Here is a 20,001-nt window from a genome sequence, read left to right as displayed (position 1 = left end):
GGCACAACTTGACCAGAAGAAGGGATCGGTTGGTAGGACATGTTCTGAGGCATCAAGGGATCACCAATTTAGTATTGGAGGGCAGCGTGGAGGGTAAAAATCGTAGAGGGAGACCAAGAGATGAATACACTAAGCAGATTCAGAAGGATGTAGGTTGCAGTAGGTACTGGGAGATGAAAAAGCTTGCACAGGATAGAGTAGCATGGAGAGCTGCATCAAACCAGTCGCAGGACTGAAGACCACAACAACAACAACATAAATTTAACTGTCAGGAAGTCTTGTGTGGAAATATTCATCCCAACTGTAGCCTTACAACAGGGTGAAATGGACAATACACAATACAGACAAGAGAAGCTTTTGAAATGTGATGTTACAGAAGGTTAGATGAATAGATCAAATAAATGATGAAGTGGTACTACATGGAAATGGGAAAAAAAGAGAGCATTATGGCACAACATGACTGAAAGAATAGAAGACACCCAGAGGCATAAAGAAACAGTAAATCTGGTTATGAAGTGACAAAAATTGACAACAGTAGATAGGTTTCAAGTGGGTGCATGTTGAAATAGTTGTGCAGAGAAGAAGAGGCTCGCACAGGATTGGCTAGCTTGGAAAGCTGTAACAAATCATTCATCAGTTGGTAGGCTGAAAAAGGTTGCAGCGAGGGGTTTAAGAGACCAAACAGCAACATCATCAGCCCTGCAATCACATGGAGTTATTGATGTCTGCCAGAAATTTTATCAAAACATTGAAGAACTGAGGGATTAAAAGCAATACTGATGCTACAGCCGAGAAGTAATTAATGGAGGTAAAAGTATTTGAGTTGGTCTGGTATGCAGGTTAGAGAGCTGACAAGGGCTCCTCCAGGGCTTATCTGTGCCATTAGAAATCTCACCAGCATCTGATTCCCACTAACCCAAATAAGGGCAAAGACATTTACTGAGTTAAAAATGCCTTCCAGCTAGAAAGGGAACAGCAATGCAACCAATGGTAATAAAATAATATGACCATGTTGAGGTTCTTAAAGTATGTCTTTCTATGTATGCAATCACAGATGCACAGGAATAAAAGGAATGAAATAACACACAAAAATTTGCAGAAAGAATGCATACATGCACGAGTGTTCTCGTGTCTACATGCTGCCTCGTTGCACAAGCTGTCTGCTACAGATTCTCTTTTTCGCTTGTGCTGTGTTTATTGTAATGAAAAGGTGACAGAAAAAGGAAACACAAAAGCAATTGTAGGTAAAGAAGTATCTAAATAACAGAGGTATGAGAAATAGAGACAATGTTTTGCTTGCAAATTTCAGGAGGTGGTCACAGTGAGATTTTAGATTTTCTGTCAATGAAACTGCAGCAACAAGACTGATAACATATCGTTAGCTACTGACTGTGATTTATATGCTGGTATCAGTTCTAACTATTTAATTCATATTTCAAAATGAAAGCATTTCAGTGATTAATCTTGAAACTACGAAATGCTTAAGGGGGGTTCTTAGTCGTTACGTGAAGGCCAATTGACTTTCAATATATCACTTGTATTTTATTTTATAAACATAGTTGTTTACACAACTTTTAATCATGAAAGAGAATGGAGGTTGTTTTCCAGTTTCATATCTTTTGCATCATCAGTGTCCTTCATTCATACTTCTAGTGTTTACTTTGAGGAGCTACACATCCCCATCATTTCTTCTGTGCAAATTTCAGGCTCCTCAGCTGTTGTGCTATTGAGTTTTCATAGCATGAATCTTCGCCCACAGTTTCCATATACAATTCTCGTAAAATTCTAGCTTCATATTCTCTGTTCCCTGAAACTTACAGTAATATGATCAGAGATTTTTTATCTAACACTTGACGCCCAGAGCATTACATATCAAATTTTTATTATAATCTTTAGAAACGACACTCCATAAAAGTTTTCTTTGTCTGCAATCAGTTGTAAATGTATGTGGGCTTTCAGTCGGGTCAACAGACAATATGCAGCTAAACTGTTTTCCAACCGAAGCTGGAAAGCAATGGGCTTTACGTATAGCCTCCATTTCCACGAAATTACACTTGTACAAAAGCATATGCATAATTTTGCTGTTAAATATGTTTGCACATGCACAATGTTGAACAGAAAAAAGAAATCAGCTGGACGTACCTATAAGGGAGGTTATGGTAAAAGGTACACCACCAAGGTGTTTATAAGAGATTAATGACTGGGACTGGATAGGTTTCGCTGTCTTAATTAAGACAGACTTTGCAATTTACTAAGGGAAGAGAGTTCACAAATACATTGCCAATATTCTCCACAAAGAACAGTGGCTTAGTAGAAAGAAAGGACTCTCCATCCATTCAGGTGCAAACCAGGAATTGAGGAGAGAAAGGGTCTGCTAGTCACTTGGTCACATGGTTTTGTGTTCCTCACATAGTGTGGCAACAAAACCAAGTTCCTAGGGTCTATAATGAATTGTGGTCTGTCTGAAGAGATTGCCAGAACCTTGCACCCACCAGCTGTTGTTGTTGTTGGCTTCAGTTGAGACTGGTCTGATGCAGCTCTCCATGCTACTCTATCCTGTGCCAGCTTCTTCACTCCAAGTAACTACTGCAACCTACATCCTTCTGAATCTGCTTAGTGTATTTGTCTCTTGGTGTACCTCTAAGATTTTTACCCTCCACGATTCCCTCCAATACTAAATTGGTGATACCTTGGTGCCTCAGAACGTGTCCTACCAACCGGTCCCTTCTTTTAGTCAGATTGTGCCACAATTTCCTCTTCTCCTCAGTTCTATTCAGTACCACCTCATTAGTTACATGATCCACCCATCTAATTTTCAGCATTCTTCAGTAGCACCACATTTTGAAAGCTTCTATTCTCTTCTTGTCTAAACTATTTATCATCCATGTTCACTTCCATACATGGCTGCATACACTCCATACAAATACTTTCAGAAAAGACTTCCTGACACCTAAAACTATACTCGAGGTTAACAAATCTCTCTTCTTCAGAAACACTTCCCTTGCCAAAGCCAGTCTACATTTTTTATCCTCTCTACGTCAACCATCATCAGTTATATTGCTCCCAAAATAGCAAAACTCATCTACTACTATAAGTGTTTCATTTCCTAATCTAATTCTCTCGGCACCACTTGACTTCATTTCGACTGCGTTCCATTATCCTCATTTTGCTTTTATTTATGTTCATCATCCTTTGAAGACACTGTCCATTCCGTTCACCTGCTCTTCCAAATGCTTTTCTGTCTGACAGAACTACAGTGTCATTGGCAAACCTCAAAGTTTGTATTTCTTCTCTATGGATTTTAATTCCTACTTCAAATTTTTCTTTTGTTTCCTTTACCACTTGCTCAGATTGAATAACAATGGGTACAAGCTACAACCCCGACTCACTCCCTTCCCAACCACTGCTCCCGTTTCATGCTCCTTGACTCATATAACTGCCATCTGGTTTTTGTACAAATTGAAAGTAGCCTTTTGCTCCCTGTATTTTACCCGTCACCTTCAGCGTTTTAAAGAGAGTATTCCAGTCAACATTGTCAAAAGCTTTCTCCAAGTCTAAAAATGCTAGAAAAGTAGGTTTACCTTTCCTTAATCTATCTTCTAAGATAAGTTGTTGGGTCAGTATTGCCAGTGTTCCAACATTTCTACGGAATCCAAACTGTTCTTCCCCAAGTTAAGCTTCTACCAGGTTTTCCATTCTTCTGTACAGAATTCGTGTTAGTATTTTGCAGCCATGACCTTTTAAACCAATAGTTTGGTAATTTTCACACCTGTCGACATCTGCTTTCTTTGTGATTGGACAACTGGTAACTGATGCCTAATATCTACCACGATGATACCTACGCTGAATGAGGGCTCTCCCCACAGATGCCACAAAGTTAGAGCAAAGGCGACCCGTTTAGTAAGTTCTCACATCCCAACTTGAGAGCAGCAGAATATTATACAATTGCTAGAACAACAAGGTCCTTTCAAATTACTAGAAATACCAAAATTTAATCCATATTATTCGAATTCTTTCGACAAACAAGACAATCTCAGACTCTGTCAACAAAATTTCAAGAGATTAGTCAGGGATATTTCCAGAATGTTTTGGTATAAGAACCTGTGGTCTCCTATGGCTTATTATGGAGTTACTTGGTTTGCTATCACCAATTACATTTATTTCAGTGGAAATATGTTCACAGCAGTAAAAAAAAACCTGTAATATGCAATCAACAAAATTTGCAACACTAAACAAGCCTCATTTGTGAAAGTACTATGATGTTCCAGCCATTGCACGAACAGCTCAGCACTGTGTCACTACACTGCTATTCCAAAGCATTCTGTGAACCTAATCACAAGGTGCACATGCATCAACTCTTCACTGTAAATCTATTCATACCATTAAGTAACACAGTTAACCAGAATAAATTTTTCCTTCTGCAGTGAAATGTGTATTGCTATGAAACTTCCTGGCTAATTAAAACTTTTTATGGAATCTGGACATGACCCTGGGATCTTTGCCTTTCGCGGGCTAACCAAGCACGCTCATGACCCTTCCTATAAGCTTTACCTCCAGTAGTATCTCATCTAATACCTTCCACATTTCATAATCCTCCTGCAAAACTTGTGAGACTAGTGCTCCTGGAAGGTGGGAGAAGAGGTGCTTAGTATAAGTAAAGCAGTGTGGACATGTAAAAGTTGTGGTTTGATAGTTCAGTCAGTATAGCACTTGCCCGTGAAAGGCAAACATCCTAGATTTGAGCCCAAGTCCAGCATGCAGTTTTAAGATGACAGGAAGTTTAAACACTGTTAATGCACAACTAACAATGACAAGCAAATAAACTTAAGATGGAACCAAAGAACTCAGAATACAAGTTGAGAGTAAAGTGGGCATTACTGTTGTTAACAGCAAGTATCAAGCGTGAGCGAAACACTTTTTTTTTCCTTCCACACAAGACAGACAGTGCATAAAATGGACATATGCACTTTTGTGCAGATATTTCCAGTGCGACTCAGTATAACATGAGTAAGAAATTACTCTATGAAAAACCACCAGGGGATCCTTTTGCCAAAATTTTCAGAAAATATCCCTGAACAACTTTCGAAATCTTGTCAGTGGAGTTTTGGTTCTTCCTATATGATGTACTGGGCATTACAAATTATTTATAATGAAAGAAATTAACATTAAAATTTATTATCTGAATGACGAGATTTCTGGCTCATGCATAACAAAGTTAGACCTATATGTTTATGACATACCATTTATTTTTAATTTGTACAGCGGAAACCCAGTCGTCGTGTAGAAGACAGTCCTTCGGTTCTGGCGCTGGGAAACGTTCCACATATTCTATGTCAACTGTGCCTTCACTAGATATAACTCTTTCTTCAAGATGTTCCAGAAGCGAAACACGAAGGAATTCTCCGGATAGCAAGAAATCGAACTCTACATCATGCCACTCTGACGTCCTGTTTTCTAATTCGCGAAAGATACAGAAAAATTAATTACTGTTTCATGCCATTACTGAGATATCCAAAGCATATTTTACAAACCTCTTAGCAGCTCGTTGACCAATGCGTTTAGTTCGACGCACGTTACATTGGAAGCAACAGAAAACGGCGTGTCTGGAACTGCATACCTGCACAATGTGTCATTGCGTCAGTAGCATTTACAATGGTAAATATTAGTTGATATTAACATCATAAATGCTTTTTCCTGTAAACCACCTGTACTTACTGACTTTGTTTCGTAAACAACCGCACCTGCAGCTCTGCCACAGCCATCATTTAAACCACTAACAAAGACAAACCAATCCAAAGACTTTCGCAAGTTACTTCAATAATCTACGAACTTCAAAAACTTGCTAAGAAACATACTCCAGCCAAATTGTTAGCTAATGTTGCCGTCAATGATCTCTGATTGCAACGTACTCCAAGGTTGCAAGCGTGCAACCATAGAGGATACAAATTTATGGAGTGAGCATTTAGATGTCCAGAACGAGAATTCTGTCCGCAATATCTGCTGCAGATCAAGTCACGTGATTTCGGGACGGCTCATTTTAGCCCTACAGCGCTTAGTATATTTTGAGTGTTATTACTTCACTGCTATAGAGAGATAAGCTTCGGAAGTACAAGGAACTTAACAATTGATGCCGGGAAATGATGTTGGCTTACAGATGTGAAGAACAATGGTACTGTGCTATTTTGCCACAGTATATAGTGCAGGTTTCGCTATATTTTCGTTTTTTCGGTAACGGGATAAGAAGTGACAGTAAAAAATATTTTTGTTACGTTTTCTGTTGCATTTATTCATATCGTTCAATCTCTGTTGTAATTAATTACATTACAATGACACTGTAGACGGCGCTGAAATGTCACGAAAAAACAAAGCATCTGGAACAAAGAAATTGTTACAGTAAACATGGAAAACGATTTGCACCACGTGACTGTCGGTTATTATATTATTTTACAGACAAGGTAAAATATGTATGGAATTTTTTCATCATCACATCAGAAATGTAAAACCATATACTATGTAAAAAAATAAAAAATACGAGATCGGTGCTGGCATTTTGGAGTAATAAAAGAAGTGACAGCCAACAGAATTTATTTTTTATTTTTGCTATTGTGCTGATTCCTACTGTACTATCTGCGCTAATCAGGTATATTACAGTGACACTGTACAGGAAACTTTCTCACACTGAAATACTTATAGACACACAAGAATTTGAGAACCTACATAAATTGGAGGAAATTAGAATGTCATGTGTAAATTTTACATGCATATGAACATTGCACTGATATGTATACACTGACTGGTAGTTTACTCAAACACACTTCCAACTTTCTCTACCACTAGTCTCGTAAACACAAGGCCACAAAATAGTACAAATTATCTCTACAATAGCCCACCCGGTTAGCCGTGCAGTCTAATGCACTGCTTTCTGGGCAGGAAGGCGTGCCAATCCCTGGTATGAATTCGCTTGGCGGATTAGTGTCGAAATCTGGAGTGCCGGCCAGTCTGTGTATGGTTTTTAAGGCAGTTTTCCATCTGCCTCGGCGAATGCAGCTGGTTCCCCTTATTCCGTCCTCAGTTACACTATGTCGGCGATTGCTGCGTAAACACTTTCTCCACGTATGCATACACCATAATTATTCTACCACACAAACATTGGGGTTGGATTCATCTGGTGTGAGACATACCTGGGTGGGGAGAGCGAACCGCACAATAACCCTCGGTTCGGCGTGGGGCGATGGTGGGGTGTGTAGACTGCTGTAGCCTGTTGTGGGGTTGTGAACCACTGAGGGCTACAGCGGGGATGAAGCCTCTCTGTCGTTTCTAGGCCCCCAGTTCCATACAATACAGTACAATATGTACAATACAAGACCTTATAATACCATATCTCGATATTTTTCGAAAAAGTGCCTCATATCAATATGACATTCACAAATATATATCTGTTATACATACCTACGAAAAGTGCCTGGTCCTTCTTCAACATACTTTTCATCTATATCGACGACAGTACTGTACTATTGGTATTACTAAAACTCAAACATGCAGAAACATACATAAAACAAGAAGAATACACTTAACATTTAAGATTCACCATTACTGCAAACTATAGACAAGCTGTGTCATCCCAGAATCACGTGACTAGCCTGGTTTGATGTTGAAAGCAAGCACAGTAGGCTAAGCTAAAGCCACAGATATATATACTACATGGCTGAAACATGGTCCAACATCAAACCGTGCTAGTCACGTAATTTTGGGACATGCCTGTTTGTCTACATTTTGCGGTAGTAACGAAACTTTAATATTACATGTATTCGCCTTGTTTTATATCTGTTACTGTACTTTTGAGTATTAGTAACAGATGTGATGCAATATTGTTGTTGCAGTGGATGTAAAGACAAGTATGTGAAAAGAAGACTGGTTACTTTTCATAGCTATGTACAACGAAGTATAACTGTAAATGTTGCGCTGATGTGATGCACTTTGTATGTTGCAAAAATGTCAAGACATGTTACTATAAAGTCTTGTACTGTAGAGCTAATTTCTGCACTTATGAGACAAGTGCTAGACAAATTTTTCAAATGTGTTTGAGTAAACTGCCAATAAGTGTGTACATACTTGTGCTTTGTTCATATGTAGATAAAATTTATTTATTTTATTATATTTATATTTATTATTCTATAAATGATGGTCTTATTAATTTCTTCCAAATTATGCAGGCATGTGTATATAACTAGTTCTGCATGAGATAGTTTACTTGTGTTCTAGTTTCCTGAAGCATGAATAAAGAGTCAAATATCTGAAAATAATAGTGGATAAACAGGTAATGTGATAAGCTTATTTTTGGTAACAATTTCATAGTTACAAATGCATTCTTTTTATGTGACATTTCGATGTCTGGTACAGTGTCATTGTAAGGTAATTCAGTAAAACAGATTTGACAGTATAAATAAGTCCAACAACAACATAAAAGAATGTTGTTGGATATTACATCTTCCCGTAATCGAAAAAAAACGCGGTTAAAGAGAAATTCGAGCTAAGACATTGTGGCCATAAAACACAACACTCTTGCTCATCATATTTTTAAGCTGACTTCAGTTTCACATATCAGACTGTTAAGATGTTTATGAAACAAGTATACAAAGTTCTGCAGAACTTCTGAAGGTGATCTATCTCTACTAGAGAAGTAATAACACTCAATATATGGCAAGCACTATATGGACTGAAATGCACCATGCCAAAATCACTTGACTTGAACTGCAGGAGATGTTTGTGAACATCTGAATGCTCACTCCATACATATTTAGACTGAACCACCAAAGAAACTGGTATAGGTATTCATATTCCAATAGACAGATATGTAAACAGGCACAATATGGCACTGCGGTCAGCAATGCCTATATAAGACAACAAGTGTCTGGCACAGTTGTGAGATCAGTTACTGCTACTACAACGGCTGTTTATGAAGATTTAAGTGAGTTTGAAAGTGGTGTTACACTTGTCACACGAGCGATGGGACACAGCGTCTTCAAGGTAGCAATGAAGTGGGCATTTTGCCATATGACCATTTCACAAGTGTACTGTGAACATCATGAATCCTGTGAAACATCAAATCTGCAACATCGCTGCGGCCAGAAAAACATCCTGCTAGAACGGCACCAACAATGACTGAAGAGAATCGTTCAATGTGACAGAAGTGCAACCCTGCAAATTGCTGTAGATTTCAATGCTGGGCCATCAACAAGTGTCAGCACGCAAACCACTAAACGAAACATTATCAATATGGTTTTCAGAGCCGAAGGCCCACTTGTGTACCCTTCAGGATTGCACAGTACAAAGCAACACTGACATTGGACTGTTGATGACTGGAAACATGTTGTTTGGTAGGATGGGTCTCCTTTCAAATTGTATCAAGTGGTTTTCTGACCCATATGTAAGCATCCTGTCTGATCCCCTGCATCAATTCATGTCCATTGTGAATTCCAATGGACTTGGGCAATTCCAGCAGGACAATGCCACAGCTCACACATCCAAAATTGCTACAGAGTGGCTCAAGGAACACTCTTCTGAGTTTAAACACTTCTGCTGGCCACCACACTCACCAGACATGAACATTACTGAGCATATTTGGAATGCCTTGCAACATGCTATTCAGAAGAGATCTCTCCACCCATTCGTATTGTTACGGATTTATGTACAGCCCTGCAGGATTCATGGTGGCAATTCCCTCCAGCACTACTTCAGACATTAATCTAGTCCATGCCATGTCGTTGTGGCACTTCTGCGTGCTTGTAGGGGCCCTACACGGTATTATGCAGGTGTACCACTTTCTTTGGGTCTTCAGTGTATATTCCATATTTTACTCCAGTGAACATTATTATTTGCAGGTACAAATCGGTGATGGTTCACATAAGCGATTACCCTGTGCATTGATTGCAAATGTGCATTTGGTTGTGTTCATTCAGTGTAAAGGCTTTATTGTAGTCATAGTGCATTACTGCTGCTGTATGTTCTTAGCGTCTGTTGTAATGGATAGTCATTGCTCAGATGTGGCCTATTAGGGCCAGCTCAGTCTGGAACAAGAATAACCAATATCATTACAGGGTAGTTAGAGCCAATAGGATAACTGTCCCCGTTGATGTGTATCAACACCTGTCGGCAGCGTATGGTCTTGATTTAATTGTCATTTCATTCTGGAGGGCTGCATGGTCACCAATGGTATTTGTTCTTTTGGACATGTCCGAAAGAACAGATACCATCTTCATATATAGTTCAGGCTAATCAATCATTGACCTTCTTCTTCTGTGCAGATACACATGTATTGCCCGAACTCTTACAGGACTTGGTAAGATTGTCTGCCATGAGTAATGAGTGTAATGGACAGGAGCTACGAATGAAGTGTGTGGACATTAAATTTGGAATGTGGGTCTCATGTGGTGCATGCCAGGGTTAAGTCCCTGCAATCGTCCTGTCCTGCACACATTTTCAATTGTCCCCATTGATGTATATCAATGGCTGTCAGCAGCATAGAGTCTGATTTAATTATCATTTGACACAGTGGTCTATTGGGATACACACGTTTTTATGTACCTATATTTTAAATATATTAAACACATATATTTATGTAAATTTAATAATGAAGAAATGTTGTTACAAAAAATCTCAAAAGTTATGTATATGTACAGTACACATCATATATTTAAGAAATAGATCCTAAAAACACACCTGTTTTAGAATGCAACATTGGTCAAAATTGTTAAGCAATTAGTCTAGCACTTTCGCAAATTAACGATTTTGAACAAACAAACATAACATTTTTATTTATATAGTTTGTTCATCTCATTGTTTTTCTGTCCAAGAATGTGATAATAGAAGGAATGTTTGTTTTATCTGCTGCTAGTATATCAAGTACAGTTCAGGAACCATGCAACATTTTGACTGATTTCAGTTATATAGCTTGTACGTCATTCAAAACAACACTAGCAGAACATGTCAACAGTTCACTAAAAAATTAGCTAAAACAGCAGTTGCAAAGAGACAGGTTATAAAACTATTGATAAACACTTCATTTTCATACGAGAAGTTCATGTCTTTAAATTTATAAAAACCAGTTCTGCAGAAATAACTTTAAGGAAATCAAACCACTGACAGTGCCTATACTGTACACATATGAAAAACTATGTTCTTTTAAAAAACTCTACAACTTTGCAGAAAAAATATATCCCATTACTGAGGATAACCAAAAAACTTAAGTGACAAGATCCTGAAATGGGATGATGCATATTTTATAACAAACTCCCATGCATCATCAAGAACTTAAAAATACTGTCTATAGTCAAACAAAAACTAAAAATTCACCTGGTCTCTGGTAGTTGTGACAGTGTAAGGGGTTTCTTAGAACCAAGTATACAACATCATTGCATGAAAGATTCCTCTACTAACAAGGAAACATTCACAGGTGTTAGTAAACGATCTTGATGAAACTTGGCAGATATGTAGAGTGCTCAAAGCAATGTAATACATATTGTTTCTGAGGTTAAAGACATGACGAAAAGGTATTTGCAGTAATAGGTTTAGGGGGAATATCTTTGAAACGACTTGTATATTCTAGCTCACTTTTCCAAAAATGAGCAAAATTGTCAAATTTCAAGCAAAATCGAGAAAAAATGAAGCAAAAATACCTAAAAAACATTTTTACCAAAATACAAAACATGTTTTACATCTGTGCCCAAAGGAAAAATAAGCAAAACAGCCTTTTTTCAAGCATTTTTTACTGTTTTACCTCACTTTTGGAAAAATAAGAACTCTTAAGAAATAAAAAGCCAACTTGAAGCAAAGCAGAAAAAAGAAGAATTTGTGTCAAGAAATCAGTGTCATGAATTTTCTCTATGTTGCTTCTTCCTTTAGTATCTCAGTTTAATGCTTCCATCTTCAAAAAATTCAAAATCAAGCCCACTCAGTAGTTGCAAACATCTGTTTAGTAAAATGATATTAAACTCTTTATTGAGCTACACACAAATTTTTTCTCCATATCTAGTGTTCAAGTAATCTCAGCCAGTAATGTTACATAAAACATTTAGTTCTAGTTCACTAATTTCTTAAAAACTGTTTAGTATTGCTTGTGTTGTTGAGCTTCTTCAGCAAAGCCTCCACTTGTATACAAAAAATTAACTAAGATAAAAAATAGCAAAACTTCAGTCCTGTTGGAGAAACCCAGAGGCTTTTCCTGATGTTGTTGGTATATTTTTGTTTCACATTCCTTGGGGAACAATATGCTGATGTTTGTCACACCGTGCATCAATCACTGTAACCCCTAGAGCAAATGTGCTTTCTGATGACTGTAATTCATTAAGCTCTAAGTTACAGACAGATACGGATCACACAAGGCTTGGGAAGCCGGCCGGAGTGGCCGAGCGGTTCTAGGTGCTCCAGTCTGGAACCGCGCGACCGCTACGGTCACAGATTCGAATCCTGCCTCGGTCATGGATGTGTGTGATGTCATTAGGTTAGTTAGGTTTAAGTAGTTTTAAGTTCTAGAGGACTGATGACCTCAGAAGTTAAGTCCCATAGTGCTCAGAACCATTTTTTTTCACATTCCGGGTTTCCTACTGCTGCTATATTGTGACTGGTTGCAAGCTTCATTCTTCATCTTCTTGCTGTTTCTTGGCATCTACACCCAGTTGTAAATGGAAGAGATATCAAGGTAATCAGGGTGGTGCGCTGCAGTCTTGGATGTTGATAGCAGATGCTGTAGAATTGGCTGGCCAAACCAGTATCTATAGCGTCAGCCACGTCCATCATGACAAATCTAGTAATTTTATAATGAGTACATATATCGCAAAATGCTCAAAAAACATTGAAAAAGGAGGAAAACAGCGTATTTTTAAAGTTTAAATCACTGAAATCGTTAATAAACACATGAACATCATTAAAAGTTTTGTGTATTGTTGGAGGTCATGCACGTTAAACAGTCAATCCCAACTGTCTTATCATAAAATATAATCCTCCATGTCTTTTTATATGTGAGATGTTACCTCCAAGCAAACATTATGCTCCACCTAAGTCACTTTATAGAACCACCAAAGCAAACTGTTGACACCCAAAGATACCTTAACGTGCACTCACTAAAATATGTGGTGCTGTAATGTTGCTTTGCTGTAACAAGATGACGAATGGAGCAATTGATAACACAAACTCCATCGTAAATATTATAGGGAAGTGTTACAATGTTTGATTGCAAAAATTGTTTCACATGTGTCGTCATCTTACCCTTTCCTAAAGACTGAAGAGTAGTCCTTCAGATTTTGGAACACAGATCAAAGAAAAAAACCGCATAATATACAGGGAGTGAAATCTCCAGATGGTTGTGTTTTTAAGTTATCACATTGTGGCATTACTGATGAATTTTACAGTTTTTTTCCTCTGAATTTTAGTAATGTAAATGTGTGGAAACTGACACTGTAAATTGTGCAAACGAAAAGCTATAACCATAAATGTAATCTTTAAACAGACAAAGATAATTGACAGAAGTGACTATATAAATCATTATCCTAGGGTCATCAGTCTCACTTTTTGCTTAATTTGCTTGTTCACTTTGTTTGATCTATTGTTAATTTAACTGGGTGTTCAGCTTGAACTCTTATCTGGAGATTAAATATTTAATCTTATTCTGGGAGTAATTAAATGTATTATATAAAAGTATAATGTTCATGGATATTTTTTAGTTTTTCTGTCATAACTATAGATTAGTCAGTTTGATGGCCAAGTGTAATTTACGTGTCAATTACTTCGAAAATACATTCTTAAATTCAGTTTTTATTTAATTTGAATTACAAATATATTCCTTAAAAGAATAGTAATTTGGAATAAGTAAATATGGAAGTTTTTTATTTTTATTTACTTATTTATTTTTTGCTCTATCTAATTTTGAAGTGTCATCTCATGTGAAGCTATCTTTTATCTTTAAATTCCGGTAGAATCTGGAATCATTTTTACATTATGTAATCTGATGACATATTCCACATTCTTCAAAAAAAAGACATTAAATTTCACAGTCAGTTTATAGAATACCAAAAGAACTTTCTTTCAAACTAACTGTGAGCCATAGCTATTTTAAAGTTGTTTCTGAACTTGTTTAATAATTTACATAACAGCATTAAAATAGAATCAAACAAATTATGTTTCATGAAAAGAGGCCCAAGTTTTCTTTAACGTTGCTGTCAGTGCTAGTTATTTCAGTTCAGAATTAATAGAAAGTTAATATTTTCATTTCTTAGTTGTTTTACATAATTAAAATTCATTTAAAGAGATGCAGTGACATTAAATTGGCAACCTTGGTCGAAAACAGCCAATTAAAAGCAGGAATATAATTTTGTGTTCCATATTTAGTTTGTAAAATTTTTTATTTTGATTTGTATTATGTATTGTCTGTTTCGTGTATAAAAACCTGTTTGAGATAATAGGAAAAGGTACGGAGAAAAAACAGCATATAGAATCCAAGAAGCAAGGTGATAGTAGATCCCAGGAAACCTAATCTATGAGTGAAAAACGTTTGTGCTCTGAAAATAAGATGGCCAAAATGTATGGTCATGTACCCATTTTCTTTTTAACTATTTCATCAGAAAAGCGTGTGATGTTTTATTTAGTAGAAATCTTAATTGAAAGACATGACACAAGATGGTGAAGTTTTGCTAAAGTGAAGACATAATGTCAAAGTGCGACTGGATTGTTTTTCTTTTTTAGAGAATTAGTGAATCAGAAAATTGTATTTTGTGTAATGAGTTTGTTGTACGAAACGTGAATATTTTGATTTTAATAACTTATTTGAGAAAGCAATGGAGATCGGTAAAGTCAGCAAAATTCGTGTAATTGCAGAAGAGGATGATACGCAGGTTTGGGAATGAACTGTTGAAGATTGGCAGATTCCTGATCAAGAAATCGAAGGAACAACTTTTGCTGTGGATAATGTACATTTACCAGCGGAATCTGAAGAAGACATTGTATTGTCATGTCCCCCACACTAGATCCATTTGTTGAGATATGCAGAAAGCTAGCCACAATGATACAGAAAAACTCTGTCCATCCTGCTAGGGAAGAAATGATACACATCAGTACGTGTATTCAAAAACAGTTGAATGAAAATTTTAAACAGTTACAGCTGAACAGATGGTACAAATAAGAACAGCAGTTCAACAGCAAATGAACGATAACTTCGAACATTTGAGCAAACTGTGCTGATTAATAAATGTATGAAGCAGAAAATGAGTGAATATTGTAAGCATTTAGTAGAAGAGCAATATGCTTAAGTTACTAGACTGAAAGCTAATCTAGAAACAGTCATGAATGAGTAAGCAAATTACAAAATTGCGTATAAAAGTTTACCAGAATGAGAAATGCCAATGAAATCTGATGTTAAAGAATTGAAAGATACCCAGTCTGCGTTACAGAGTACTGTACAACAGATATCTTCCCACTGTAACCAGATGAAAGATGAATTTGTTACCTCATTATATAACAAATATGAACAAGTTACCGAATGTTTAACTAAACAATGTGATAGAATTAACATCTAATTTGTCAACTGGTTGCTTCATAAAGATGGCCAAGTCAGTGAAACGTTAAAAAGCAAATTTCGTACAGTAAGAAAAAAACTCATGTGCACATCTTCTGACCAATCATAAAGAAGATAACGATGAAGCCAAAACAGAATTATTTCAATTGAAATCTATGTTGACACATGAACTTCCGAAATGGAAACAAGGTGTGAAAGCTCACTTAAATAAGTGAGCTATCTGCTGCAAGCAGTAATGTGTGAGATTCCAGCAGCGGTAGCCACCAACAGCAATCAATACTTCGCTTCACCGCAACTTGTAATGTTGTATGGGGAAGTAAATCATGATCCTAATCTGTATACAAATTACTTGCAGTGCGAGACGAGGGCTGCAAATTCTTTATCCAGAATACTGATGTAAGAAAGTCTTCTAAAGCATTGTCAGTTTCAAGTGTATACACCCAATAAGAAATTGGGACCTCATCCATTAATTTTCATAAAGAGTTTTTGAGTGGTGCTGCCCAGAACATGAACAGATACTGAGAAGATAAAACTTGTGGCTTCACATATTCAATATGGTGGTGCCCTCTGGCATTGGAAATTACAGGTTAGTGTGAAACTTATGAGCAGTTTGAAAGAGCTTATCTTGACAAATATTGGTCTCACCACGTTAAAGAGGAGTTACTTACAGAAGTTTATTCCTGAGAAGTTCACTATAGCAAGTAGGAAAAATTACGTAAACATTTTGAAAAGTGCTTAAACAAAACTGAGTATTGGGATGACACAATATCAATAGAAGACATAATGCGAATTTTCAAGGCGAAACTGCCTTGGGAACTGAAATGAAAATTGTTGCGTATATTTGTAACACATAGAACAATCCTGCACACAGAAATAATAACAGTATCCATAATAATAACATTATGAGGTGAGACTGTAGCATAGCAAGTTATTACAGGATAATATTCAGTGCAGTAAAGCATGCAGCCATGTAGCTCGGGGGCTGCAGGATTGTGTCTTTGCTATCACTCACAGTGCAGCTGATGCTACTAGACTTGAGAACAGTCTCAAGTAACATCTAGTCAGAATGCAAATTCATACCCCCTACGAATCTAAATAAATCATGGTAATTATCAATCGATTTTGTTCAAACTTGGTGTACCATCTTTTGTTATTAAGAAATGAACCCTGTCAAAATTTCAGATTTTTATCTCATATCGTTCCAGAGACTGAGAAAATTACTTAAACGTCCAAAAACCGACACATGTTTCAAAACTCAGTTAGGAACAATAGCAGTTTGCATTTTATTATCATCTAAAGTCATAACCCGAATTCTCAGTGTATAAAATCACTTAATTGGAATTTTTCTTTTCAAAACTTTAATTACACTGCAATTTCGTAGTGTAAAAAAGTCATTCAGAATTATTATTGGCTTATTATTTTGTTGTGTGTATACAGGGGAATGAATGAGCAAGTGTCTGTGGGACATACGTGAAAACTGAATACTATTTTATGTAAAAACGTATGAAATTGAATTGTGGGAAGATTGTGGTGCAACCATGAAGCAGATGACATATGGCAATGTTTGCTTGCTTTTGTAAGAAAGCAGCCAGAATAGAAGTCGTGGTGCAACAATAAAGCTGATGACATATGGCGATGTGTGCTTGCTTTTGTAAGAAATCAGCCAGAATAGAAGTTCGAGTGGAATAAATTTATAAATTAATTTAAAGCTTATTTTACATTTTGGTCTATTTTATTAAATATTATATTAGAAATTTGCATTGGAATGATGTAAATGATTTTCTGATTAGTGATTGGCTCAGGCAAGTTTTGCCGCTAGAATGATCTAGAAGGATCATTCTGATTGGTCATTCAAACCATTAGCCAATCGAAATTAAGCTGTTCCCGCGTGCAGAAAGTTAGATAGGCATAGAGTGGGGTGGCATCGAGGGAGTCGCTCGCCAACCTTCGTATGTGTAACATCATGCTAAATGTCACACAGAAAATCACTTGTAAAATGAAGAACTGTTGAGTTCATTGCTGTTAGGAAGTGTCGTGACTCAGGCAGTTACGAGCATTTTGAGGACAATTTGATTAAGTAACCGATGTGTTATGAGTGTGTGATATTTCGGTCTTAGTGAAATTCCGCATGGCATATTCCATATACTTTATGGAATTCTCGGGTGAGCACTTCTAACTGTGAAGATCACTGATACGATCAAAGTTTCAACTTGCTATAGTAGTGGGTCAGTGACTGTCAGATCTAACATTAATCGGGTCGGACTGATAGATATTCTGGCTGCTTTTTTCGTGTGAGAACATTTTGGACTGAATGTGAAATGGGAGTGATAGAGCAATGAATATAGTAAATTCGGACTTGATGGAAAATTTATGTGTTTCCTCAAGAATAAAAAAACAGTTTACTAAAATTTCCAAAGGCTTACTACAGGTAAACTGCATTTCCCCATCACCCGAAATTTGTTAAGATGAACTTACAGCAACTGATTCGCAACTTGAGTTACGAGGCCTCTGTGTGGTAAATGTTAGCTCATGGCTTCATCAACGCTGCTTTACATGGCCTAGTGAGTATCTACTACTGCAGAGTGAAGGGACATCGTAAGGAAGCTGCACTGAGCTAGGTGGATAATGAATGAGAGACTATATGAACGAGCAACAACGACAAACCCCACCGCGCCACAAGATGCTTGGAAAGGTAATGTCCAAAGTAATAGAATAGTGTGCCGCAGAACAGTGGTCCACGGACTTCAAATCACAATGAGAACCAAAATAATAACAATCATCCGAACTGGAGAACACAAAACCAACCAATGAGACTTTTTGAAGTTATCGAAAGTAATCATCCATGTAACAGTAACTAAGCAAAGTAATTTGCCCTCAAGATAAAGGCTTTGTGTGTGCAAGAGAGAAGGTGGAAGGGCAGTAAGGCAAAGATCTTAGCTGAAGGCTATAAGCTACTTTATAGTAGTGCAAGCCCGGAATCAAGAAATGGAGATGGAGTTATTTTGCACAGAGAGCTTCAAGAAGAGGTATGTGAAGTCAGCAGAGTAAATGATAGGATCATGTATGTTAAGATAATATTTGGCAGAGAAATGGTAACAGTGCTGACAGCCTATGCACCACAAGCGGGATGTTCGGAGGATGAGAAGGAAAAATTTTGGAGAGATTTGGATGGAGTAATGGTTGGAATACCAGAGAATGAAAGAGTGATAGTCGGAGGGGATCTAAATGGTCATGTTGGCGGAAGGAAAGGTAGGGAAGAGAGGTGGCATGGAGGATGGGGGTATGGCGAGAGAAATGAGGAAGGAAAAAAGATAGTGGAGTTTGCAGTGGCCTTTGATCTAGTGATTACGAATACCTACTTCCAAAGAAAAAGAGAAAAACTAATAACATACAGGAGTGGCGAAAATAAAAGCCAAATTGATTACATATTATGTAGAAGGAAAAATAGTGGGGGGGGGGGGGGTGCGAAATACTAAGGTCATATACGGTGAAGGAATAGCAACACACCATAGGGTGATTGTAGCGGATTGTGAGATGAAAGTATGTAAAACATAGAGGCACATGAATCAATGTGAAAGGAAAATTAAGTGGTGGAGATTAAAGGATAAAAATTTGAGAGAGAAGTTTAGTGAAAAAGTACTGGAAAAGGTAAAGGCAGAGAGTGTGCAGGAGTGGTGGAAAATGCATAGTGCTGTTATAAGGAAGACCAGGGAGGAAGTGTTTGGGTTAACATCTGGGAGAGGGATGGCAAAAAGATAAGGAAGCATGGTGATGGAATGTAGAGGTGCAGAAGGTTGTGAAAGAAAAGAAAGATGTTAAGAGGAAGTGGGATATGTCCGGAAGTGCTGAGGATGGGCAAGCGTAAAACGAGCCATGGCTAAAGCTAAAGCTGAATCAGTAAGGGAGACATACGAACAACTACAGAAAAATCAGGATATGAGACAACTGGTACAGATAGGCAAATCAAGAGATAAAGCTTCTAAGGATCTAACAGCAATAAAACAAATGAAAGATGAAACAGGAAGAATTCTGCATGACCATGGAAAAATAATCCAAAGGTGGTTGAATTATTTTGAGAAATTGCTGAATGAAGAAAAAGTAAGAGTGAAAACTGAGGAAGGAGGGGCAAACGAAGGATTAATAATGAATATAAGTAGAGATGAAGTCAAACGGGCACTTGAAAAGATGAAAAATGGGAAGGCAGTTGGCCCAGACCAGATCCCCGCTGAGGTATGAGAGTGTCTCGGTAAAAAGGGAATTGAGCTCGTTTGGGATTTAATGAAGAAGATTTGGTGGCCGGCCGCGGTGGCCGTGCGGTTCTGGCGCTGCAGTCCGGAACCGCGGGACTGCTACGGTCGCAGGTTCGAATCCTGCCTCGGGCATGGGTGTGTGTGATGTCCTTAGGTTAGTTAGGTTTAAGTAGTTCTAAGTTCTAG

At 37.4% G+C, this 20,001-nt stretch overlaps 2 protein-coding genes across 2 annotated transcripts in view; one reads left to right on the top strand and one right to left on the bottom strand.

The window, feature by feature from the left end:
* Window positions 1-5,863, bottom strand: part of LOC124788163 (ribosome biogenesis protein WDR12 homolog) — a 49,931-nt gene extending 44,068 nt beyond the window's left edge. The window contains exons 1-3 of the mRNA XM_047255316.1: window positions 5,716-5,863; window positions 5,532-5,617; window positions 5,241-5,454 (exon numbers count right to left, since the gene is read on the bottom strand). Coding sequence (XP_047111272.1) covers window positions 5,241-5,454; window positions 5,532-5,617; window positions 5,716-5,765 — 350 coding nt within the window. The 5' untranslated portion in view covers window positions 5,766-5,863. The remainder of the gene's footprint in view (window positions 1-5,240; window positions 5,455-5,531; window positions 5,618-5,715) is intronic.
* Window positions 5,864-19,438: 13,575 nt separating this feature from the next.
* On the top strand, window positions 19,439-19,801 carry LOC124788568. Its single transcript, XM_047255839.1, has one exon. The coding sequence runs from the start codon at window positions 19,439-19,441 to the stop codon at window positions 19,799-19,801; it is 363 nt and encodes a 120-aa protein (XP_047111795.1).
* Window positions 19,802-20,001: the final 200 nt, after the last annotated feature.

The sequence above is a fragment of the Schistocerca piceifrons genome, chromosome 3, assembly GCF_021461385.2.
Source record: "Schistocerca piceifrons isolate TAMUIC-IGC-003096 chromosome 3, iqSchPice1.1, whole genome shotgun sequence".
Lineage (NCBI taxonomy): Eukaryota > Metazoa > Arthropoda > Insecta > Orthoptera > Acrididae > Schistocerca > Schistocerca piceifrons.
The sequence above is the reverse complement of the archived record's forward strand: the minus strand, read 5'-3'. Positions and strand labels throughout refer to the sequence as shown.